The 25068-nt window shown below is 53.5% G+C and overlaps 2 protein-coding genes and 1 long non-coding RNA gene across 3 annotated transcripts; 1 reads left to right on the top strand and 2 right to left on the bottom strand.

Moving 5' to 3' along the window:
• Positions 1-52: 52 nt before the first annotated feature.
• VAT1 (vesicle amine transport 1) lies at positions 53-8818 on the bottom strand. Its single transcript, XM_008012542.3, has 6 exons — positions 8300-8818; positions 4670-4877; positions 4114-4284; positions 3919-4008; positions 1763-2004; positions 53-1600 (listed from the first exon to the last, which is right to left on the bottom strand). The coding sequence occupies exons 1-6, from the start codon at positions 8708-8710 to the stop codon at positions 1517-1519; spliced, it is 1206 nt and encodes a 401-aa protein (XP_008010733.1). The 5' UTR covers positions 8711-8818; the 3' UTR covers positions 53-1516.
• Positions 53-16121, bottom strand: LOC119622103 (uncharacterized). Its single transcript, XR_005238709.2, has 2 exons — positions 15869-16121; positions 53-953 (listed from the first exon to the last, which is right to left on the bottom strand). It is a non-coding gene; the product is annotated as an uncharacterized lncRNA (long non-coding RNA).
• On the top strand, positions 12605-19078 carry RND2 (Rho family GTPase 2). The gene is made up of 5 exons (XM_008012544.3): positions 12605-12733; positions 13231-13318; positions 14778-14887; positions 15652-15786; positions 16343-19078. Exons 1-5 carry the CDS (start codon positions 12632-12634, stop codon positions 16589-16591), a joined length of 684 nt encoding a protein of 227 aa, XP_008010735.1. The 5' UTR covers positions 12605-12631; the 3' UTR covers positions 16592-19078.
• The last annotated feature ends 5990 nt before the right edge of the window (positions 19079-25068 follow it).

Here is a 25068-nt window from a genome sequence, read left to right as displayed (position 1 = left end):
GGCCTTCCAGAAGCTCACCTTCCCTCCACTCTCAGAGGCAACAAGCAGGACCTAGGGTTTGGCTTTTTATTGACACAAACACAAAGGCAGCTGTGGTAATGGGGTGGTGGGGTACACAAAAGCAGAAATCGCACTTCACACATTTGGGCCTCATGTAGACAATGAGGACGCTGAGCCTGTCCCTCCACCTCCCATTGCAACGGTTGGGGTGATAATCCTCCCTAATTCTAGCTCAGTGAGTAGAGGGAGTGACCTCCCTACCCAGGAAGTCCCCATTTTGGTCACAGTGGCCCAGGTCCTGACCATCCCACTCTGTATTCCCCTGTTCCATCTCCCCACCCATGTAAACAAAGTTGTGGGCTGAGTTTGATAAGCTGCCGCTCTGCTTTGAGAAGGCAGTGGGGCCTCCCCTAAGTGCAAGGGGAACGTGCTTGGATTTTTACTTTGGTCCCAGAACAAGAAACAGACAGCACAGCCTTGCAGAGCTCTGGCTGGTAAATGCCACACGTATCTGCAAGACTGAGGAAGCTTCCCCACCTTTCTCCTCAACCATCATAGAGACAGGACATGGCACAGACCACGATGAGGGCACCTGTTTTTGCCCTGCTCCCCAGGAGGCTTGGGACTGCCCCACCCAATGGCACATACACAGATTTTTGGCAGTGTTGTGGGACTGGGTAGGAGCGAAACCCCAGCTCCACCAGAACAAGGAAGGCACTGGGGAGTACAGGGGAGGAGAAGGAGGTGGGAGACAGGATCCTCCCTCCCCGCCGCCACACACACAGCCACACACACACAAGCACAGGTTTTCGTTGCTAAGGCACTGAGAACAAATCCAGAGAACTCAGTGATGGGTGGGGGCTCTGTATCGCTCCCAGAGTTGTGACCTAGGGGAGTAGGTCTGATTTCCGCCCTGTTGGAAGAGGCAGCCTTGGTTAAGAATGGCAGAAAACCTGGAGATGGAAGAAGCCCAATTGTGCTTACGATGCTGGGGACAGAGGAGGAGATTGGGAACTGGTCAAGCCCAGAGGTGGGCGCTGGTCGTCCCAGGCTGAAGGGACACTAGGGAGAGACAGGTACCTCTGGACTCACAGAGATTGGCCCCATATCCTGAGCTGACATTTCAATTCTTTGGGGAGGTGTCGGGGCAGGGACAGGAGGGAAGATGAGGCAGAGGTGAAAGCACACGGAACACAACAGGGGGGGACTGGCTAACCTTGGCACAAAAGCAGCACAGCAGGCCCAGGGAAAGGGCGGGGGCAGGAAGCAGCCAGCCTCCCTCTGACCCTCCCTGTCCCCTTGGCAGGGCCCAGACATCCAAATGGTCACTTCCCAACCTCTTCAGAGGTCAGGAAGCGGGGAGGGGCAGGGGAGAGCGGGTCATCACCACAGAGACCTTGGGGGGAGGGAGGGCAGAGCATTATGACAGAGGCTGAAATGCAAGTCTGGTGGCCAACAGAACGCAGCTTCCCAGCTTCTCCCTTTGCTGGTCTCTAGGGTCTCACAACCACTCGCTCTAGTTCTCCTTCTCTGGCCCTGGAACCAGGAGGACCTTGCCCACATTCTTCTTCTCCTGCATCTGTTTCATGGCATCGGCCACCTGGGGAGGAAGGAAAGATGAGGCTCCCAGTGCTATCCAGCCTCCATCCAACAAGAGCCAGTGCGATGCAGGCAGCCCTCCTCTTCCCCAGGAATCTGCCCCTTGGGACCCCAGCCCTCATGAGTCCTATCCAAGCCCTCCCTGCAAAGTCCTCACATTCACCTTCTCGAAAGGCCAGACTGAGTCAACATGGGGCTTGATGTGGCCCTGGCTGTACAAAGCCAGGAGGCGGGTCACCACACCAGTGACCAGTTCCACTTCACCATCCAGGTAGCCCAGGTGGAAGCCACATACAGCCCGGTTAGCCTGCAGCAGCTGCAGAGCTGTCACGCTGAATTGATTCCACCATGTCCGGGCCAGGGCCATCAGGTTCCGTTTGGGGCCCGTCAGCAGGTTGGCCATTCCTGAAGGACAAGGTGACAAGGCCTGTGAACACCCCAGGCACATCCCTGTGTGCCTACATCTGTACTCTCTGTTCCCTGTGATCCCCTTGCAATTCTCCACACCAGTGCCAGGGGGTGATTGGATAATTCTCAAACTGCTGGTTACCAGGCCCAAACCAACCATGGCTGACTTAAAATTGCTCCAGCGGCTGGGTGCTGTGGTTCACACCGGTAATCCCAGCGCTCTGGGAAGCCAAGGTAGAAGGATCATTTGAGGTCAGGGGTTCAAGACCAGCCTGCCCAACATGGTGAAACCTTGTCTCTACTAAAAAATACCTTGTCTGTACTAAAAAATACAAAAATTAGCCAGGTGTTGGCTGGGCGCAGTGGCTCACGCCTGAAATCCTAGCACTTTGGGAGGCCAAGGTGGATGGATCACCTCACGTCAGGGGTTCGAGATCAGCCTGACCAACATGGAGAAACCCTGTCTCTACTAAAAATACAAAATTAGCTGGGCATGGTGGTACATGCCTGTAATCCCAGCTACTCAGGAAGGCTGAGGCAGGAGAATCGCTTAAATCCAGGAGGCGGAGGTTGCAGTGAGCTGAGATCGCGCCATTGCACCCCAGTCTAGGCAAAAAGAGCGAAACTCTGTCTCAAAAAAATAAAACAAACAAAAAAACCACAACAATACAAAAATTAGCCAGGCAAGGTGGTGCGTGCCTGTAGTCCCAGCTACTTGGGAGGCTGAGGCAGAAGAATCAGTTGAATCCGGGAGGTAGAGGTTGCAGTGAGCTGAGATCGTGTCACTGCACTCCAGCCTGGGTGACAGAGCCAGACTTTGTCTCAAGAAAAACAAAAAAAAAAGCCAGGTGTGGAGATGGGCACCTATAATTCCAGCTACTCAGGAGCCTGAGGCAGAACTGCTTGAACCAGGGAGGTGGATGCTACAGAGAGCCGAGGTTGTGCCACTGCCCTCCAGGATGGGTGACAGAGTGATACTCTGTCTTCAAAAAAAAAAAAAAAAAAAAAAAAATTGCTCTAGTCTTTATGTATTTGTTTGTTTGTTCCTTTGTTTGAGTCAGGGTCTCGCTCTGTTGCCCAGGCTGGAGTACAGTGCCACCACACCTGGCTAATTTTTGTATTTTTTCTAGAGATGAGGTTACGCCATGTTGCCCAGGCTGGTCTTGAATTTCTAGGCTGAAGCCATCCGCCTGTCCTGGCCTTCCAAAGTGCTGGGATTACAGGCATGAGCCACCATGCCTGGCTTATTTTGTTGTATGAAATACTTTTTTAAATGAAAATGCACCTTGTTTAAGACACTCAGGGAAGTAGGACAGAAAGAAAGCAGGCTGGTTGTTCAAGAATAATCCCCAAACAAGAACATACAATTTGGCCAGCTGTGGTGGCTCACGCCTATAATCCCAGCACTCTGGGAGGATGAGGCCGCTGTACTACCTGAGGTCAGGAGTTCAGCCTGAGGTCAGCCTGGCCAACATGGTGAAACCCCGCCTCTGCTAAAAATAAAAAAATTGGTTGGGCATGGTGGCGGGCACCTGTAATCCCAGCTACTTGGGAGGGTAAGGCAGGAGAATCACTTGAATCCAGGAGGCGGAGGTTGCAGTGAGCTGAGATCACGCCACTGTTCTCCAGCCTGGGGGCCAAGAGTGAAACTCCGTCTCAAAAAAAAAAAAAAAAAAAATGTAGAATTTACTATGACTCATATGAAACGTTGTGACAGAGAATGAAAAGAGCTGGCACCCAGGAGTCAGCAATCTGAATGCAACATACAGGACCATTCCTAACCCTGATTGTCTACAGAGCACCAGAGTCCCTACTCCTTCTTCATTCAAAAGCCCTGGGCCCTACATCCCACCCCTTAGACCCTCCCTCCTGCCCTCACATGCTCTCTCCATGCCTGGCCCACTAACTCACCATAGGTGACGACTTTGCCCATGGGTTTCAGGAGGTTGTAGCCCTTGGCAGTATCTGACCCGCCCAGAGGGTCCATGACGATGTCCACTCCTGTCATAGAGTAGGGCAACCCAAGAACAACATTAGGATCCACAGATCTGGAGCTCCCCTCCCTGTCCTGTGCCTCCCTACCCCCTCCCATATTCTGCCCCCAACCTTTAGGGGAAATCTTCTTGATCTCATCCACGTAGTCGGTCGTGTGATAGTCGATGGGATGTGTGACTCCATTCTCCTTCAGTGCCTCGTGCTTGCTGGCCGAGGCCGTTCCGAACACTGTCACATTCTCCACCGTACGGCACAGCTGCACGGCAGCCATTCCCACACCCCCTGCAGCAAGACACCCATAAGCAGGGGATGTGGAGTCGCCCTGGCTACCAACCACTCCATTCTAGCCTCCCAAGGACTCAGCCCATCAACTTCATTTTGCCTAGGCTCGTTTTAGGGCCATGTCTAATTTCCATGACTGAGAAGTGGTGGGGAGGGTAGCTAGAGAGGTGGGGGTGTGGGGTGAGGGCACGTTGCTAAGGATAGCACACCAGACTAGACCTGGTGCCTGAATGTTACCACGGCAACTACACAGCAGAGGCCTCTGGGCGCCACAGGCCAAGGCAGTCTGGTGTTGCCATGGCAACAACCCAGACAGGCTGCAGGGAAAGGGCCTGGAAGGAAATCTGGGTGGGGTAAGGAGTGATAAAGTGAGGGGACCCGTCACCTGCAGCCATGTGTACCAAGACGCTGTGGCCAGGCCGTAGGTTGCCGAAGTCAAAGAGGACCATGTAGGCTGTAATGTAATTGACGAGCAAAGCAGCAGCTTCCTCAAAGGTCATGGCCTCAGGCATCAAGAAGGTCTGGACCGAGGGCACAGTCACCTCTTCCTGCCACATCCCTGACCGGTTCAACACCATCACCCGGTCTCCTGCCTTGAAGAAGAGAAGAGTATCATTCAGTTGGCTGGGCGCGGTGGCTCACGCCTGTAATCCCAGCACTTCGGGAGGCCGAGGTGGGTGAATCACGAGGTTAGGAGTTCGAGACAATCCTGGCCAACATGGTGAAACCCTATCTCTACTAAAAATACAAAAAATTAGCTGGGCGTAGTGGCGGGTGCCTGTAATCCCAGCTACTTGGGAGGCTGAGGCAGGAGAATGGAGTGAATCCAGGAGGCGGAGATTGCAGTGAGCTGAGATCGTGCCACTGTACTCCGGCCTGGGCGACAGAGTGAGACTCTGTCTACAAAAAAAAAAAAAAAGAAGAGTATCTTTCACTCACTCATTCATTCACCCACAGGCTATTTACTGATTTTGCCCTAGGTACAAGGCCCCCTTCTTCCAAATGAAGTAGCAGGAGAAGCAGCAATAGTCATGGTAATAATAATAACATCATCATCAACAAAAACAACCTACCTTTACTGAGTGCTGACTGAGGGCCAAGCCTGATTTCAAGTGCTTTATATATAATGCATAATTAAGCCTTACATCATTTCTTTGAGGCAGATACTATCCTTATCATCTTCTTACAGATCTTACATGTCACTATTGTGTAAGATCCCTGAATGCAAGAAGCTTACAGTTAGGGCAGCATGAAGTATTGTGGAAGAGATCAAACTGCTGTGGTTACAAAAGTGGTCTCGACTGTTTACTGACTGTGTGACTTTGGGTGCATAAAAATTACTTAATCTTTTTGAGCTCCAGTTTTCTTATCTGTCAATTAGGGCAGTTATGAGGATCAAATAGCAAAAAAAATTTTAGCAATGTCTGGCACATAATAAGCACTTAATAATGTTAGCTAATAATAATAATAATAATAATAGCAGTAAGGAAGTCACACAACCAACCAAAAGAAGGCCACACCAAAGTGCAGGCAAAGTTCTCTGAGCGATTACGGCAGGGTGTGATCACCTGGGGAGAAGTGTGTTTGAGCCAGCACTGGAAGCCCAGGAAACACTTTCACTCAGAGATGGTGTAAGAGGGGCGACAGACAAGGAGGGCTACACAGGCCTACACAGCAGTAAAAGGCTTCCTCCCCACCCCCACGAGAGCCTCTGTGCAGGAGGGAAAGGGGGCAAAGATAACAGAACCTTTCTCTCCAGCTTAGCAAGTGGGGTCAAGGGAAGGGCAGGGAAAAGGAGGGAGCATCAGGAGAAAAGACCTCTCTGCACTCTGAAGAGCACGAAGAGGGAGGTGTGGGTGCTGTTCTGGGACAATCCGGGTCTGTCTTGATCCCTGCCAGGAATGATGGGAATTCTGTATATTAACAAGAGTTAGGGTCCATGGGGAAGGGGGATGGGACTCCCACTTACGCCCTTTTTCATGTCCTCATGCTCCCACATTCCGCTGAAGAGGAGAACTGAGGACATGCTGGGGTCTTTCCTTCCAAGTTCTGGCCTGAGATGAGGTCTGGAGAATGCGAACGGAAGCCCTCCACCCAGGGACTCAAGACTAGCAGACACAGAACAATCCAGGAGAGCTGCGAGGAGTGCCTTGGTCATTTGGGGTCAAGGCCAGTCCCAGATTTGACCCAGAACAAGTCTCACTTACCCTGTCTCATGCTAACCCTCAGGCCATCCAGATCAGGGCCAAGACCCCTCCCCAGCCCAGACACCAGGAGGGAGGAGGAGGGAGAGAGACAGGGAAGGGCCCTCCCCGCAGAATCCAGGCTCTTACATCAGATTCTTGCCCTGGACAGGATATCCTGTATTTACCAGGCGGAAAGTGTGGGGAGGGGAGGTGAGGTGGGTGGCCTTCAGCAGTGACATGAACTACAACTAACCCCTGAAAATATTCCTTTTAGCGCCTGCTCAAGAGTGGGATCATTTAGAAGTCAGTCTGAGGGTGGGGCCAGAGCTGAATTCAGAGGAGAACCTTTAAGGAGAAGCTGTTTGCATACTTGATGAATCCAACAAACCTGGCTCCCGAATCCAACAAACCTGGCTCCTGAATCCGGGGCTGGCAGATCTGCAAGAGGCTACATCTGAGGGGCCTCTTTTTGAGGGATCTGATTTAAAAAGAAACCCCTGGCCAGGCGCGGTGGCTCATGTCTGTAACCCCAGCACTTCGGGAGGCCAAGGTGGGGAGATCACCTGAGGTCGGGAGTTCGAGACCATCCTGACCAACATGGAGAAACCCATCTCTACTAAAAATACAAAATTAGCCAGGCGCGGTGGCACATGCCTGTAATCCCAGCTACTCGGGAGGCTGAGGCAGGAGAATCGCTTGAACCCGGGAGGCAGAGGTTGCGGTGAGCCGAGATCGCGCCATTGCACTCAACAAGTGCAATGGCAACAAGAGCGAAACTCCGTCTAAAAAAAAAAAAAAAGAAAAAGAAAAAAAAAGGAACCCCTAAACAAATGGAGTGCTGAGGCCTCATTCCAGGTCTCTCAAAAAGCTGATCATTTTGAGCTCTCCGGTGTCCAGGGTTGTGGCCGAGATTAATGATAAATAAGGAGAAACAGGCCTGCAGACTTGGCCAACCAGTTCAAGGCGCCACACCTCTCCCTTCCAGTCCAAACCCCTGGCACCGGGGTTTCTGAAGTGGGGGTCCTCTGCAGGAGGAAGGCAGAGGTGGGTACCCCCTACACGCCCCGCCCCAGGCGTTCCCAAGGGCAGCCCCGGGTCGTGGCCCGATGGCTGAGTCACAGGAGGAGGAGATACTGCAGTCACGGGAGACACAGAGCCCAAGACAAAGATCGGGTGACCCAATCCCGCCTCCCCCACCCCAAAACCAGATCGGCGGTGTAAGCCTGGTGGCGGTGGGGGAGCAAGGCTCTCTCTTCTCCGTGACGGGCGTGTCTCGTCTCCTTGGCCTTGCCTTGCTTTGGGAGGGGCCGCCTCACACCCCCACAGACCACGGGGCTGCATGTGACCAGGACTCTGGCACGGCCGCTGTGCCCCCGCCCAACCCCGGCGACATAGCCCCTCAAGCTCCCTCGGGAAAAGGGGGTACTAGCCGTCACTCACAGTCACAGACCACAATTACCCAGAGTGTGTTTGGTGGGCAGGGGTACAGGTGTGGTTTTAACAGGGGGGCGGGGGTGGGTGGGGACGGTGGTGTCGTTGTGCGCATGCGCATGGGCGCCTTATTGTTCCCCCCCTACCAGCACAGCTTCTGGGCGGCGGCCGCAACTAAAAAAGGTTGGGGAAGGGGCGATAATTCCGCCTCCCCTCCCCACATAAATGCCGTTCTCCAGGAGCCCCAGAACACAAGTTTCTTTGCTACGCTTTCCACGCTTGTGCACCCAGGTCCGCGCCAGTTTCTCCCGCCTTGCCACACCCCCGGCGCCCGCCCACTCGTGCCCCACTGCCCCGTGGCCTGCGCAGCCCTGTCCTGCCCTACGCAACCCGCTCACCTTGCGGTCGCTGACACCCTCGCCCACTGCGATCACGACGCCCGCGCCCTCCATGCCTGGAGTGACAGGCAGCGGCGGGAGCCTGTCGTACAGCCCCTGCCTGGCCATGAGGTCTGCGAAGTTGAGCCCGCAGGCCCGCACGCGCAGCGTCAGCTGGCCGGGCCCAGGGGCCGGAGGAGCGGCCGGCCGGCTCTGCAGCTTCACCTTGTCGTAGCCTCCAAAGCCAGTGAGCACCAGGCAGCGCAGCGGCGGCGGCGAGGCGGCGGCGGCGGCCCCTTCGGAGGCCGCGGGCTGCTGGGGGTCGCTCATTCTCTCGGTTTTCGCAGGCGGCGAAGAGGCGTCTTCCCCGGCCCCTGCCTCGGCGGCCGCCACCACAGTGGCCGCCTCGGCTACCTCTCTCTCGACCGACATGGCTGGGACTCCCGACGAGAGCGCACAGCTGGACTGAGAGTGCACAGCTGGGGAAGGCGGGGCGCGTCGGGAAGAGCCGCGGCTGCCGGATCCAGCGGGAGGGGCGGGGCGCCGGACGAGGCGGGGCCTCGCGCGTAGCCTTAAAGGGCCAGGGCCACAGTGGCGCAAGCTAGGAGAGCACGAAAACGGGCACCAGGAATGTCTGTGGTCTTGGGCTCAAGCAGACCGCGATTTATTTATTCATAGTAAACCTTATTCAAATTAAAAACTATTTTAAGGGATAGGCCTGGCGCGGTGGCTCACGCCTGTAATCCCAGCACTTTGGGAGGCCGAGGCGGGCAGATTACAAGGTCAGGAGATCATTGCGGGTGGATCATTTGAGGTCAGGAGTTCAAGACCAGCCTGGCGGACATGGTGAAACCCCCATCTTTACCAAAAATACAAAAATTAGCCGGGCGGTAGTGGCGCGCGCCTGTAATCCTAGCTATTCGAGAGGCTGAGGCAGGAGAATCGCTTGAGCCTGGGAAGCTGAGGTTACGGTGAGCCGAAATAGCGCCACTACACTCCAGTCTGGACAACAAAGTGAGACCCTGTCTCAAAAAAAAAAAAAAAAAGGCCAGGCGCCGTGGCTCACACCTGTAATCCCAGCATTTTGGGAGGCCGAGGCGGGTGGATCACCTGAAGTCAGGAGGAGTTCGAGACCAGCCTGACCAGTATGGCGAAACCCCGTCTCTACTAAAACTACAAAAATTAGCCAGGCATGATGGCAGGTGCCTATAGGGAGGCAGGTGCCTACTCGGGAGGCCGAGGCTGGAGAATTGCTTGAACCCGGGAGGCGGAGGTTGTAGTGAGCCAAGATCGTGTCACTGCACTCCACCTTGGGCGACAGAGGGAGACTCCATCTCAAAAAAAAAAAAAAAAAAAGGCCGGGTGCGGTGGCTCACGCCTGTAATCCCAGCACTTTGGGAGGCCGAGGCAGGCAGATTACAAGGTCAGGAGATCGAGACCATCCTGGCTAACACAGTGAAACCCCGTCTCTACTAAAAAATACAAAAAATTAGCCGGCCGTGGTGGCAGACGCCAGGGGTCCCAGCTTCTTGGGAGGCTGAAGCAGGAGGAGAATGGCATGAACCTGGGAGGCGGAGCTTGCAGTGAGCTTAGATCCTGCTACTGCACTCCAGAGCCAGACTGTGTCTCAAAAAAAAAAAAAAAAAAAAAAAAAAAAGTTAAGGAGCAGTCCCAAAACTTGAACTTACATCAGATTTGGAGTTACTTACATGTAGACTGGAGTCCAGCTAAATTGTATCTCAGGCACTGACTGTACCTTTATGTAACCCAGGCAGGGATGAGACTTAATTCACTGTGGTCTTGCAGTGGCAAAGTAGAAGCATGGAGACCAAGCCTTTAAAACTTTCTGACTTTGGGGCCGGGCGCCGTGGCTCAAGCCTGTAATCCCAGCACTTTGGGAGGCCGAGACGGGCGGATAACGAGGTCAGGAGATCGAGACCATCCTGGCTAACACGGTGAAACCCCGTCTCCACTAAAAAATACAAAAAATTAGCCGGGCGAAGTAGTGGGCGCCTGTAGTCCCAGCTACTCGGGAGGCTGAGGCAGGAGAATGGCGTGAACCCGGGAGGCGGAGCTTGCAGTGAGCTGAGATCTGGCCACTGCACTCCAGCCTGGGCGACAGAGCGAGACTCCGTCTCGGAAAAAGAAAAAAACAAAAAAAAACCTTTCTGACTTTGGTGTTAACGTTCTGTTCCTCATTCTCCCTTCTGTAACATAGTGATGATGCTGCGTGCTCTAGTTATATTTTTATTTTATTTTATTTTGATACAGGATCTCACTCTTTCACCCAGGCTGAGCAAGGTGGCGTGATCACAGCTTCCTACAGCCTCAAACTCCCGGGTTCAAGCAATCCTTTCACCTCAGCCTCCTGTATAGCTGGGACCACAGGCATGTGTCACTACGACCGGCTAATTTTATGTTTTACCGCTCTTTGCAGAGCAGGGCTACCCCATAGGCAGCGTGCCTAGAGTGGCCAAACCTAGCTAAGTTTTGATTTGTTTTTCTAGAGACAGGGTCTCGCTAATATTGCCCAGGATGGTCTCAAACTCCTGCATACAAGCAAGCCTTGGCCTCCCAAAGTGCTGAGATTACAGGCGTGAGCCACTGCGCCCAACTTCTAGTTATCTTTACACAATTATTTGCAACATATATTATTAACTCGAATTGCCTCGATATAAAAAATTACTTTTTTTTCCCGAAATTCTGTTGCCCAAGCTGGAGTGTAGTGAGGCAATCTCGGCTCACTGCCACCTCCACCTCCCAGTTTCAAGCGATTCTCCTGCCTCAGCCTCCCGAGTAGCTGGGACTACCGGCACGCGCCACCATGCCCGGCTAATTTTTGTATTTTTAGTAGAGACGGGGTTTCACCATGTTGGCCAGGCTGGTCTCAAATTCCTGACCTCAGGTATCCACCCGCCTCGGCCTCCCAAAGTGCTGGGATTACAGGCGTGAGCCACCCTGCCTGGCCAAAAAAGCACTTTTAAAAGGTAAAAAAAAAAAAAAAAAAGTAAAAGGTGCCACGCAAATACGTATCAGTGGTTTGATTATTGTTAGACTCTTTTTTTTTTTTCCTTTTGAGACGGAGTCTCGCTCTGTCGCCCAGGCTGGGGTGCAGTGGCCTCTCAAAGTGCTGGGATTAGAGGCGTGAGCCACCGCGCCCGGTCTATTGTTAGACTCTTAATCAAGCCTGACTTTTGGGTTTAGCTCTGGCTCCAGCAGAGCAACTCTGGCAGTTAGTTCTTTCCTTTTTTTTTTTTTTTTTTGAGATGGGGTCTGGCTCTGTCCTCAGGCTAGAATGCAGTGGCACGATCTCCGCTCACTGCAACCTCCGCTTCCCGACTTCAAGCGATTCTCCTGCCTCAGCTTCTGGTGCACGTCACCACACCCGGCTAATTTTTGTATTTTCAATAGAGACGGGGTTTCCCCATGTTGACCAGGATGGTCTCGATCTCCTGACCTCGTGATCAGGCCGCCTGGGCATCCCAAAGTGTTGGGATTACAGGCGTGAGCCACCGTGCCCGGCTGGTTCTTTCTCTTCCTAATCTCCTTCTCCCCAAGCATCCACCAGAGGACGCAGCTCCCCCAAAACTTTCCACCCAGTGCTTGGCTGGAGGAACTCAGTCCACGCTTCTCTGCTAGTCTAGGCCCGCGGTTAAGTCAATGCAACCCGAGACCCGGCTGCCCGTTGTCATGGGGACGGAAAGCTATGATGTCACCACCGTCCGGGTGGGTGTGCTGGGGTTCACCCTCCCATTTCCCCAAGACCCCCTGCCAGGACACGGGCGGAGGCGGGAGACAAAATCAAAAAGCCTGGCTCCTTCCCCTTAGCATCTCTCTCCCGCCGTGTTCAGGAAGTGGATGGCTGCCCCCGCTCTTGTCCGCACTGGTGCACCTGCGAGCACGCGTGGGTACACAGCACGGCCGAGCTTCGCGCGTGTGCCGCTCACATTAGTGTACCCCTAAGAACTTCGCTTGAACTCTGCCCTGCCCTTATCTCCGAGAAAGTCAAATAAGCCCGGTTCGGCCTGTCCCAAACCGGCAGGGGCACCTCAGCAACACTGGCGCGCTGGACCCCGGCTCTGGGTCCTCTGTTCCCAGGGCTCCGCCCAGATCTGCTGGGCCCCGCCCCCCGGCTGCGCGGGTGGGAGGCGGGGCCGGGGGGCGCGGCCGCCAGGCTGGGGGTGGGGCGGAGGGGGGGCCGCGGCCCCGGGGCGGGGGCTCGGCGCGGGCCCGCGAGATGCCGGTGTTGGCGGCCCGAGCGGCTGCAGCTGCAGCGGCGGGGGAGGCGGCGGCAGAGGCGGCGGCGGGGCCCGGGAGGGGGGTGGCGTGGGGGACCGGCGCGTAGCCGGGACCATGGAGGGGCAGAGCGGCCGCTGCAAGATCGTGGTGGTGGGAGACGCAGAGTGCGGCAAGACGGCGCTGCTGCAGGTGTTCGCCAAGGACGCCTATCCCGGGGTGAGAGACCTGCGTCTTGGGAGGGGGGCGCTAAGGCTGCTGCGGGATGGGTGACAGGGGCCCTGGGGACGGATGGGAACGGGTACTCGGGTAACCAGGGACAAGATACAGGGGCTCGGAGGATGGGGGGAGGCCTTGAGGGCTCGGGAAGGACTGCAGAGGATAGGGGTGGGAGGAATTAGAGAGCAGGGTGAGATGGATGGGGTTTGGGAGAACCAGAGCATCCGGGAGGGAGGGCGAGGGGAATGTCGGAGGTCCTGGGCAATGGAGAAGGGAAGAACTAGGGGGCTGAAGGGAACAGGAGGAGGTCTGGGAGCCTAGCAGAGATTCTGCGGGGGGGGGGGGGGGGCAGGAGCTCCCGGGATCTCCCCTTTGCCCAATCCCAGACCAACTTGTGTCCAGGGGCTGAGCTGGACGGGGTGTGGGAGTGAGGAGGGCATTTATCTGGGGTGAGGACTTGGAGAGAGGATCTCATCTGGATCCATCCGTGTCTGCAGAGTTATGTCCCCACCGTGTTTGAGAACTACACCGCGAGCTTTGAGATCGACAAGCGCCGCATTGAGCTCAACATGTGGGACACTTCAGGTAGCCAAGTCCCTGGGGGTCACCCTGACTTCCAAGGCGGCCCACTCTGTCCCCTCCCTTGGCTAGACCCTTAGGTTCCAGGTCAGCCCAGCCCATCCATCTAATTCCAACAGGAAGGAAAAATCAATTTTCCGCTTAAAGCTAGGGAAACTGAGGCAGAACTTGCTGATCCTGACAGAAACCATGTCCTAAAGGAGAAAGCCTAGGATCTGAGCCCTTCAGCTGGGTTCTGCCTACCTGGGAAAGTTGGGAAGGAATGGCTTTTAATTTGGAACATGTTTCTTCGGAGATAAGACTGAGTTTAGAAAAGACATTCAGAGGCTGGGTGCATTGGCTCACACCTATAATCCTAGTACTTTGGGAGGCCTGGGTGGGCAGATCACCTGAGGTCAGGAGTTTGAGACCAGCCTGGTCAACATGGTTGAAACCCCGTCTCTACTAAAAATGCAAACATTAGTTGGGCATGTGGCACGTGCCTGTAATCTCAGCTGCAGGGAGGCTGAGGCAAGAGAATCGCTGGAACCTGGGAGAGGGAGGCTGCAGTGAGCCGAGGTCATGCCACTGCATTCCAGCCGGAGCGAAAGAGCAAGACTCCGTCTCAAAAAATAAAAAAAGAGAAAAGACATTTAGAATGTCTTGAGTGAGGAGTGGTCAGGGGGCTGTTTCTCTCCACTGAACTAGAGAAATCTGAGGTCAAGTCCCAGGAGAATGGGAGAGTGCTTTCCTGCCACTGCTGTTTTCCTCCTCCCAACATAAGGAGGGTTTTTATTTATTTTTATTTATTTTTATTTTATTTTATTTTTGATACGGAGTCTTGCTCTGTCGCCCAGGCTGGAGTGCAATGGCTAGATCTCAACTCACTGCAAGCTCCGCTTCCCGGGTTTACGCCATTCTCCTGCCTCAGCCTCCCGAGTAGCTGGGACTACAGGTGCCCGCCACCACGCCTGGCTAGTGTTTTGTATTTTTTAGTAGAGACGGGCTTTCACCGTATTAGCCAGGATGGTCTCGATCTCCCGACCTTGTGATCCGCCTGTCTCGGCCTCCCAAAGTGCTGGGATTACAGGCTTGAGCCACTGCACCCGGCCGGGTTTTTATTTTTACAAGAGTTCCCTTTGGGGCTTTAGACTGCCAAAGCCCAGAAAGCACATGCAACATTTTATGAGAATGACTATAGATTTCATGAGCATCTCAAAGGGGTCCAAACCTTAGTCAAGAATAAAAATTATTACTTTTTAAACCCCTAGGGAAGCAGAGAGCCGTTTCCCACCATTTGACTCCCCTTCTGCCCACTGCCCCACTTGGGAAACCCAGACTCCATCATGGGTATTAATGATGGGTATTAGTGGTTGCTCTTTTCCATTCTCTGCTCCCAGCATCCCTTGACCAGGATCTGTAAGGTCTCCCATTCCCTTCCAGGCCTCCCATCCACTCAGGCCCCTCATGCTCTCTCTTCCTTCAGGTTCCTCTTACTATGATAATGTCCGGCCTCTGGCCTATCCTGATTCTGATGCTGTGCTCATCTGCTTCGACATTAGCCGACCAGAAACACTGGACAGTGTTCTCAAGAAGGTGGGAGCCTGGGGAAATAGGGCAGCTAGACTGAGACGGACCAGCCACCATGGTCCTGACATAAAATGGGCCAGGAGGAGGGAGTGATAGCTGGGGTACGGCCGTCAGCTGGTTAGCGAGTGAAGCTCTCATTCCTGCCACCCCTGCCTCCAGCCCCCATCCCTCCCAGCCACCCGCTTCCTGAAAGTCCTCAGAGCTGGATACAGCAGCTAGGGGAGGTGGGGGAGTGAAGGGAGAAGCACTCACAGGATTCTTTCTCTGCTCTTCCAAGTCCTTGGCAGTGGGAGCCCCAGATGGAGGGGATGGGATGTGAAGGCTGATCCTGGAACTCAGGAAAGCCCTGTGGCCTCCTCTCCAGGCCCCAGTTTCCATGAGAAAAGCCAGTGGTGAATGGACAGAAGTCAGCTAGGGCAGCCCCAGTTCCCAGGTGGGGGAGGGGAGGGTGGGATAAATTTGTTCCCAGGACACAGCATGGGAAAGGCGAGTGGGAATGGGAAGGTTCCAGGCTGGCAGACCCTTCATAGCCACTGAGGGAGAAGAGTCCGCAGGCCCATGCCAGCCCTCTCGTCCCCCCTACTTCTCTCTCACCCCATCCTGCTCTCAACCCAAGCCTAGCATTCTCACCTCTTCCTTGCGTGGGAGAGTTCCGAGGGATACATGGTTTCTGCATGCTGTGAGGAAGAGAGGGCGCACTGCTGGCATGGCGCAAAGGCTCACCCTGTGCTTCCCTCCACCGCTCCACAATTCTCTTTTCTTCTACATAGTGGCAAGGAGAGACTCAAGAGTTTTGCCCCAATGCCAAGGTTGTGCTGGTTGGCTGTAAACTGGACATGCGGACTGACCTGGCCACACTGAGGGAGCTGTCCAAGCAGAGGCTTATCCCTGTTACACATGAGCAGGTGGGACCCTTGACCTCTGACCTCATCCCAGCCTAGACCTGTCACCTCTGCACCTTCAGTCTCTGATTTGAAAACACCTTACCGGCCGGGCGCGGTGGCTCAAGCCTGTAATCCCAGCACTTTGGGAGGCCGAGACGGGCGGATCGCGAGGTCAGGAGATCGAGACCATCCTGGCTAACACGGTGAAACCCCGTCTCTACTGAAAAATACGAAAAACTAGCCGGGCGAGGTGGCGGGCGCCTGTAGTCCCAGTTACTCGGGAGGCTGAGGCAGGAGAATGGCGTGAACCTGGGAGGCGGAGCTTGCAGTGAGCTGAGATCCGGCCACTGCACTCCAGCCTGGGCGACAGAGCGAGACTCTGTCTCCAAAAAAAAAAAAAAAAAAAAAAAGAAAACACCTTACCTGGCTCATCCTTTGTTCTGGCCTGTGACCTCTCACCTGATCCCTTGACTGTCCCCAGCCCTGACATTCAACCCCAGCCCGTAGCCTCCGTGCCCCTTTCTAAGCTGCAGGCTAAGACCTATAACTTTCTTCCATGCACTCCTTCCTTTTCCAGGGCACTGTGCTGGCCAAGCAGGTGGGGGCTGTGTCCTACGTTGAGTGCTCCTCCAGGTCTTCTGAGCGCAGCGTCAGGGATGTCTTCCATGTGGCCACAGTGGCCTCCCTTGGCCGTGGCCATAGGCAGCTGCGCCGAACTGACTCACGCCGGGGAATGCAGCGATCCACTCAGCTGTCAGGACGGCCAGACCGGGGGAATGAGGGCGAGATACACAAGGATCGAGCCAAGAGCTGCAACCTCATGTGAGGGGATAGGAGAGGGCAGAGTGTGAAGAGGGGTGGTGAGGGACACAATTGTTCCCCTGCCTGCGCCCAGGCTTTCTGACCTCCTGAGCCTGGCTGGGAAGTCAGGGCAGGCAGAGCAGGCAATTCTTCTGGGCAGGGGAGCTGGAGGGCAGAAGGATATCATCATTTCTCATCTCCTCCTCCCTCCTCTTCTCCAGTGGATATTGAGGGAGCTAACAGGGCTGGCATCTGGGGCATGAACTGAGATGGGGCAGGTGGGGATTAGGGAAGCTGATATCAAATAGTGACCTTGGTGGAGTCTCCTATGTGAAGAGTACCCTCTGTCTCCACCCCCAGTCCCCATATCCTGGTTCTGGCCCAAGGAAAATGTCCATTCTACGACCTTCTCTTTTCCTCTCCTCTCACTTCTGCAGCTATTCTCACACACCTAACCTCTAGGCAACATGCACTAAATTCAAAAGCAAGGAGAAGCCCTTCCCCCACCATCAGTCCACCAGCCCTAGAACCTCCCTTGCCTCTATAGTCACCCAATAAAGCCCAAGTCCATGGAAAACGGCTGTGGCTTTAGTTTTGTTGCTTTTTAAAAAAATCAATCTACCAATCTCTAGCAGTAAGAGGGAAAGTTAGACCTCAGCCGGGGAACTTTCCATGTCCGCAGATAGAACAGAGGACAAAGCCATAGGTTGGATCAGAAGTGTCCTTTTAGGAGTCAGAGTTGGGAGAAGGAGCCATCCTGGGACTGTTCATCCCAGTTAATAAAGTGGGCAATTCTCAGGCCATTAGGGGATTTTAGAGCAGACTGACATGCAATTAGTCAGCATTTCTCAGCCCAGCCAAGCCTGCTGCTAGTGTGGGAGGGGTCCTGCTCACCATCTGTACCCCTGGCTTGGAGTCTGCTGGTACCCTAGGGGTTGTGGGGGTGAGGAGGCGTCAAAAACCTCCACATCACAGAAGCTACCCCTATACAGCGTGAAGTTTCCTAAGGGGTCAGTAGTTTGATTCCGGGGTCTTCTTAGAGGCTCAGGCCAGGGACCTTTCTCTCCTTCCATGCTGAGTTCCTTGATGACTTTCAGGGAAGCATCAGCTGTTAGAGTTACCCCTACCCTGTCCCTTCAAGGAAAGATGGTGGAAAGGACGGCCGAGCGCCTGTTGTCAGGAAAGACAGTGCTGGTCTGTTTTCTCGGGAGTCTGGTTTCAGATTGTCCTGTATTCCCTCCCTGGCTCTGGTCCCACTGGCCTCTTTTCGGTGACATTCTCCCCCAGGAACCATCCCTGGCCCTTTCCTCCCCCAGCCCCAGCCCTAGCCAGTTCTCCCAGACACACTGGAAGAGAACACTGACCTTACCCAACTGTCTGCTGGGATCCCACCCAAATTTATAGCCCATTCCTCCCTCTTCATTCATCAGCAAGTATGTATTGAACACCAACTGTGTGCCATACACTGGCTTGGGAGATTGCAAGGACCAGTCTCTAAGCTTCTGGAGGCCAACCCAGTGTAGAAGAGAGGTACCCCAGGTGTGAGGGTGCCATGACTGAGGGATATTTGTACATGTACAGGGTGCTATGGGAGCTCCTTGCAGCCTGAGAAGCCAGTCCTGTTAGCCAGGTCCTGAGGGTTGAAGAGGAGTTTGCCAGGCAGGGAAGGGGTAGGAAAGGCACTCTGGGCAGAGCGTACAGCATGTGTAAACACGTGGAGATGAGAATGAGCATAGCACTGTTGGGGCTCCCATGGCAGGGAGAATAGAAGACAAGGCTAGGAAGGTACCCTGAGGCTACTGCAGGGTCCACAGAGGAACCAGGATTTCATTCTGAGGATGAATGAAATCATCCTCAGAGGATGAAGCCACCAGGAATTTCAGGCAGAGAGTGAAGTGATCAGAGTTGTTTTTTGGATAGATGGTTATCTGGATGAGGTATTTGGGGCTGGGAGATTTGGCTCTGAGATGTGTCATTTAAAATAGCTTGTCAGCAGTGACTCACACCTATAATCCCAGCCAAGATTCCTCCTTTGGGAGGCCAAGCTGGGAGGATCGCTTGAGGCCAGGAGTTCGAGACTGCAGTGAGCTATGATCATGCCATTGTCTTCCAGCCTGAGTGTCAGAGTGAGACCCTGTCTCTAAAAATAAAAATAAAAAAATGAAAAATAAAAAATAGCTTCTCGGCCGGGCGCGGTGGCTCAAGCCTGTAATCCCAGCACTTTGGGAGGCCGAGACGGGCGGATCACGAGGTCAGGAGATCGAGACCATCCTGGCTAACATGGTGAAACCCCGTCTCTACTAAAAAATACAAAAAACTAGCCGGGCGAGGTGGTGGGCGCCTGTAGTCCCAGCTACTTGGGAGGCTGAGGCAGGAGAATGGCGTGAACCCGGGAGGTGGAGCTTGCAGTGAGCTGAGATCCAGCCACTGCGCTCCAGCCTGGGCGACAGAGCGAGACTCTGTCTCAAAAAAAAAAAAAAAAAAAAAATAGCTTCTCTTTTCCCTTATGCCAGGTTCCAGTATTGAGAGACAAGAACTTCCCAGCCACCACTCCCTGGCTCATCAGATACCCTATCCCAACCTCTCCTATGGGACTAGTTCATCTCAGCCCGTCTCAAAGATTCTAGGATAACTTCAATGGCATTTGAAATTATCTAAGTGCCCCTCAAACTGAGACCTGGTTAGGGACTGACTCAAGGACCCTGAGTCCTCAGCTGAGGGTACAGGAGAAGGCAGGGGCTCCAGGCCCAGCTAGGTACATCTCCATCTGTCTTTGAGGACTGACCCTTTCCCCACAAGGACCTGCCATAAAAATTGACTTGTGATTTTTAGCTGAGTGGCTTCTCTTTTCCACTTTGGACTTCTCAGTGCATAGCAGGTTCAAGCCTGCAATCACCAAAGTGTAGAATGTGGAGTGTTTGTGCCCCCTCTTTCCTCTAACCTCCATCTCCTGCCATGTGAGCTCAGGGAATGCAAACATAATTAGAAAGATCAATCAGCTGGAGGAACCCCCAAAGTTTAATACCTTTTTAATACTACCAGGAATGGATTTTTGGTCCCCTTCTGCAGGTCTGGATTGCCAGATGTTTTGTTTCTGGGGAGGAGGGCTCTGGGCTGAGCAGCTCAGTGGGCGGGGAGGAGGGAATGGGACTGTTCCTGATTCTCAAAGGCCTCTGTAGGCTGAAGGGAGGGGACCTTACTCCCTTCCCCACCCCAGATGCAGGAGTCACTCAGCTTTCTTCTCTGCAGCTGTTTCCCTCATAAACTAGACTGGTTTGGGAAACAATGTAGCCTCGTTAAACATTTAATGAAATAAACAACTAATCACACTGTGATGGCTGCCAGTGTTTCTGTTTTTTTTTTTTTTTTTTTTTCTTTTTTCTTTTTTTTTTGAGACAGAGTTTCGCTCTGTCATTCAGCCTGGAGTGCAGTGGCACCATCTCAGCTCACTGCAACTTCCGCTTACCAGGTTCAGGCGATTCTCCTGCCTCAGCCTCCTGAGTAGCTGGAACTACAGGTGCGTACCACCACACGCAGCTAATTTTAGGTTTTTTTTTTTTTTTGAGATGGAGTTTCACTCTTATTGCCCAGGCTGGAGTGCACTGGCGTGATCTCGGCTCATGGCAACCTTGCCTCCCGCGTTCAAGCAATTCTTCTGCCTCAGCCTCCCAAAGTAGCTGGGATTACAGCCATGCGCTACCATGCCCGGCTAATTTTGTGTTTTTAGTAGAGACGGGGTTTCTCCATGTTGGTCAGGCTAGTCTTGAACTCCCGACCTCAGGTGATCCACCCGCCTTGGCCTCCCAAAGTGCTGGGATTATAGACGTGAGCCACCGTGCCCAGCCATTTTTGTATTTTCAGTAGAGACGGGGTTTCACCATATTGGCCAGGATGGTCTCGATCTCTTGACCTCAGGATCCACCTGCTTGAGTCTCCCAAAGTGCTGGGATTACAGGCGTGAGCCACTGCACCTGGCCTAATTTTTGTATTTTTAGTAGAGACGGGGTTTCACCATGTCGGCCAGGATGGTCTCAATCTCCTGACCTCGTGATCTGCCCTCCTCGGCCTCTCGAAGTGCTGGGATTACAGGCCTGAGCCACTGCGCCCCGCCCTGGTGTTTCTTAACCTAGGCAATAAGCCTGCCTGGGAGGGAGGAGGGGGAAGGACAGGGTGGATGGGAAGAGAGGACTCAATCAAACTCCTGAAACACTTCAGCTGACAAGGGTCCTCCCCTTGTGACTCTGGCCCTCCCAGGAGGGACAGTCATGGGAAGAGCTTCAGATTCGGAGGCAGAAGTCCTGGGGCTTGGGTTGAGCTCTGCTGCTTCTTCCCTGGGGAGTCTTTGGTGAGGCTCAGCACCTCCGTGAACCTCAGTTTTTTTTTTTTTTTTTTTTTTTTTTTTTTTTGAGACGGAGTCTCGCTCTGTCGCCCAGGCTGGAGTGCAGTGGCTGGATCTCTGCTCACTGCAAGCTCCGCCTCCCGGGTTCACGCCATTCTCCTGCCTCAGCCTCCCGAGTAGCTGGGACTACAGGCGCCCGCCACCTCGCCCGGCTAGTTTTTTGTATTTTTTAGTAGAGACGGGGTTTCACCGGGTTAGCCAGGATGGTCTCGATCTCCTGACCTCGTGATCCGCCCGTCTCGGCCTCCCAAAGTGCTGGGATTACAGGCTTGAGCCACCGCGCCCGGCCGAACCTCAGTTTTTGCACCTAGAAAAGGGGGCAGATCACTACATCTTCCTCATTGTGTTGCTGAGCTGATGTCAACTTTTTTTTTTTTTTTTTTTTTTTTTTTTTTTTTTTTGAGACGGAGTCTCGCTCTGTCGCCCGGGCTGGAGTGCAGTGGCCCCATCTCAGCTCACTGCAAGCTCCGCCTCCCGGGTTTACGCCATTCTCCTGCCTCAGCCTCCCGAGTAGCTGGGACTACAGGCGCCCGCCACCTCGCCCAGCTAGTTTTTTGCATTTTTTTTTTTTTAGTAGAGACGGGGTTTCACCGTGTTAGCCAGGATGGTCTCGATCTCCTGACCTCGTGATCCGCCCGTCTCGGCCTCCCAAAGTGCTGGGATTACAGGTTTGAGCCACCGCGCCCGGCCTCAACTTTTATTCTTTACAACCAAGACACCAAGGCTTAAGTGCTTCTAAACTGGGCCTGAGGGAGTCGGGAAAGGCTTCTTAGAGGGGTATTTTGTGCTGGGATTGGAAGGCTGGAGGAAGACAGAAGACAGGAAGCAGGAGGTGGTTATGTCTTGTTCCCACACCTATCCTGGGCCTGAAGAGAGCTTTAGTGACTCCTCCAAAGATTGAGGTCCCTTGGTCTCCATTTTTCTGAACTCCTCTTATTACTTTTTCTGCAGTCTCTGGGTGAGGACTTCATGTTACCATAGTGACCCTCTCCCTGCTTCAGGTGCACTCAGACTTGTCCTGCAGGCTGAGGAAGGTGTGGGGGAAGGGGTCATGTCCCTGAGATGCCCAGTGGGGCAGGCACTCTTGGCACAGCTCTCTCCCCCGACTCCACATTCTCTTCCCCAGGAAAGGGTTTAGCGTTTTGTTCTCAGTTTGTTCTACACAAGGCAGCTCCTCTTCTGCTTCCTTCCTTCCAGCCGGGTTCTCAGATCTCCCTCCATCTCTGTCTGGTCAATCCCTTACTTGCTGCCCTCAAGGCTGTGAGTGAGGGTCAGAGAGTGGGGAGGCTCCAGGTCAGGAGGTGTGGGATGATTCCTGAGTAGCTACCCCCTAGCAGCCGAGAGACAAGAGAGCCATGTACACTAGTGCCCCTCCCCACAAGAAAATGCCTCTGCTGTTGACTCCTAAATAACAGATGTCTGTCTGCATATTAATGAGACTGGACGAATAATTGGTGAGTTTTTCATTCAGTGTCAGAATGAACCGGGAGGCCTTATGTTCATGCACACAGACACCCACTCACCCCTGACTCTCCCCTTCCCCCACAGCACAATGAAACAGACACAGAGGCGGGCAGGCTTGACCCATGAAGGGGAGGGGCAGACGGGGAACCACCGGGAGGGGTGTTAGGGAGGGGTGTTAGCGGGAGGGAGACCCCCATGGTTGGTCTGGGTTGGTCAGGTTTCTCTCTTGATCACTGCCTCCCCATCTCCCCGGGGGCAAAAGCTTGCATTTGTGAGATTTTGCCACCCTGCAGAAGGGGCTCAGAGGAGGAGGGGGCTCTGGGGAGAGGCAGTTGCTGCCTAGAGAAGAGCAACAAAACAGTGGTCTCCTTCAGCGACTTTGTGCCTCACTTGAGTCTGGAATCAATGAGCCCCTTACCCTGCGTTAGACCCTGTGCCAGGGTGTGAGATGGAAGAACAGAGGTTTTGGAGTCAGGTAACTACAATTTGCTAGCTGGGTGCCCTTGCACAAGTTACTTAACCTCTCTGAGCCTCACCCTTTTTGTCTCTAAGAACACCCACCTTGCCAGATTGAAAGGATGAAATGAGATAAAGTGTGTTATGTGTCTGTCTTAGTGCCTGGTTTATAATAGGCCCCAACACATATTTTTGTCTCCCAACCTATCCCCAAAACAAACCAAGACACTTGCTAAATTGCTGCGTCTCATGCCAGACCCACCTTTGTTAGGGAAGGGGTTAATTAGAAGTCTAGTAATTGTCCTAGCTGCCTGGAAACCAAGAGGAAAAGATACAGAGAGGAATAGAAACAGATAAAAAGAAATAGACACAGGAGACAGAATGATGGAAACAAAGGCCCCAGGAACAGGAGACCACAGAGATGGGAATGGGAACATGGAGAAGGTATTGTGGGCAAATGAAGTGAACCCTCGAATGACAGTTTAGAATCCAGGCCCGGTGCAGTGGCTCACACCTGTTATCCCAGCTATTCAGGAGGCTGAGGTGGGAGGATCATTTGAACCCAGGAGTTTGAGACCAGCCTGGGCAACATAGGGAAACACTGTTTCTAGAAAAAATAAAAGAAATAAAAATTAGCTAAGCGTGGTGGCACATACTTATAGTCCTAGCTACTCAAGAGGCTGCGGTGGGTGGATCACTTGAACCAGGAGTTCGAAGCTGTAGTAAGCAGTGATCACACCACTGCACTCCAACCTGGGTGACAGAGTGGAACCCCATCTCAAAAAAACCAAACCAAAACAAAACAAAAAAACAGTCCCAGTGCTGTGGCTCACACCTGTAATCCTAGCACTTTGGGAGGCCAAGGCTGGAGGATCACTTGAGCCCAGAAGTTTGAGACCAATGTGGGCAACACAGTGAGACCTTGTCTCTATAAAATATTAGCCAGGTGTGGTGGCCCACAGAAAGTTGAGGTGGGGGGATCACTTGAGGCTGGGAGGTAGAGGTTGCAGTGAGCTGAGATTGTGCCACTGTACTACTTCAGCCTGCATGACTGAGCGAGACCTTGTCTCAAAGAAAAAGGATCCAGAGGTTAGAGTCTAAAATGCTTAGGTTTGCCATGTTCTTGCTGTTTGACCACAGCAAGTCTCACCCCCTCTCGGCACCTCAGTCTCTTCTTCTATAAAGTGAAGGGGTGATTTGCTCTCTAAGGTCCCTTCTCATTGTGTGAGAACAAGAGTCCCAGTGGCCTGGGAGCACAGGGGAGGGGACGCGGCTGCCCACCCTTCGACACTATTACCCATTGGTCACTTGTGCTCTGTCTCCTCTCTCCCTTGGTAAATGGATGTGCTGCGCCAGCAAACAACTGTCCATTGTGTCCTAATGAGGGACGAGCAGGGAAAACCAATCACTTATGATGCAAATGAGCCCACGGCTGCAGCCTCCTCACATTCACTGAGTGCTTCTCTTCTGTCCAGAGCCCAGCGCTGCCCCAGTTGGGCCTTTCTCCCTAGCCCCAGTTCCCATCTGGTCCTGGAGGAGTGGGGAGGCCCAGACTGGCCTCCCCATTGTCGTTCATTGCACTCCCTGCAAGGAGTTTCAACCCTCAAATCCTCCGAGCCTGGCCCAGCTCCTCTCCCCACCCCAAAGGTGGCTCAGTTTGATTTTTTTAAAAAATCCATTGAAATTCACATAACATACAATTAGCCATTTAAAAATATACAATTCAGGTGCATTTAGTGCATTCACAATGTTGTGCAACTACCACCTCTGGACTCAGGTTTTATGCCCTCTGCCCATTCGATGCCCTACAGCCTTCAGCGGGACTGGGAAGCTGCTGAGGCCTCAGCAGAGCTGAGGACTAGTGGAGGCTGGTGAATAGGCTGAAAAAAGCCCAGAGCTGGCCTGAGGTGAAGAGGTGATCCCCATGCTTTAGGATGACGTTAGAAGGGCTTAGGCTTTGGTGGGAGGGGGACGTCACTGCCTTAGCCAGCACAGACCTGTGGCCACATTGTAGAACATTATTTTATTTATTTATTTGACATGGAGTTTTGCTCGTATTGCCTGGGCTGGAGTGTAATGGCATGATCTCAGCTCACTGCAACCTCCAGCTCCCAGGTTCAAGTGATTCTCTGGCCTCAGCCTCCTGAGTAGCTGGGATTACAGGTGCATGCCACCATGCCTGG

Source organism: Chlorocebus sabaeus, chromosome 16, assembly GCF_047675955.1.
Source record: "Chlorocebus sabaeus isolate Y175 chromosome 16, mChlSab1.0.hap1, whole genome shotgun sequence".
NCBI lineage: Eukaryota > Metazoa > Chordata > Mammalia > Primates > Cercopithecidae > Chlorocebus > Chlorocebus sabaeus.
Note: the sequence above shows the minus strand (reverse complement) of the source record. Positions and strands in the feature narration are given on the sequence as shown.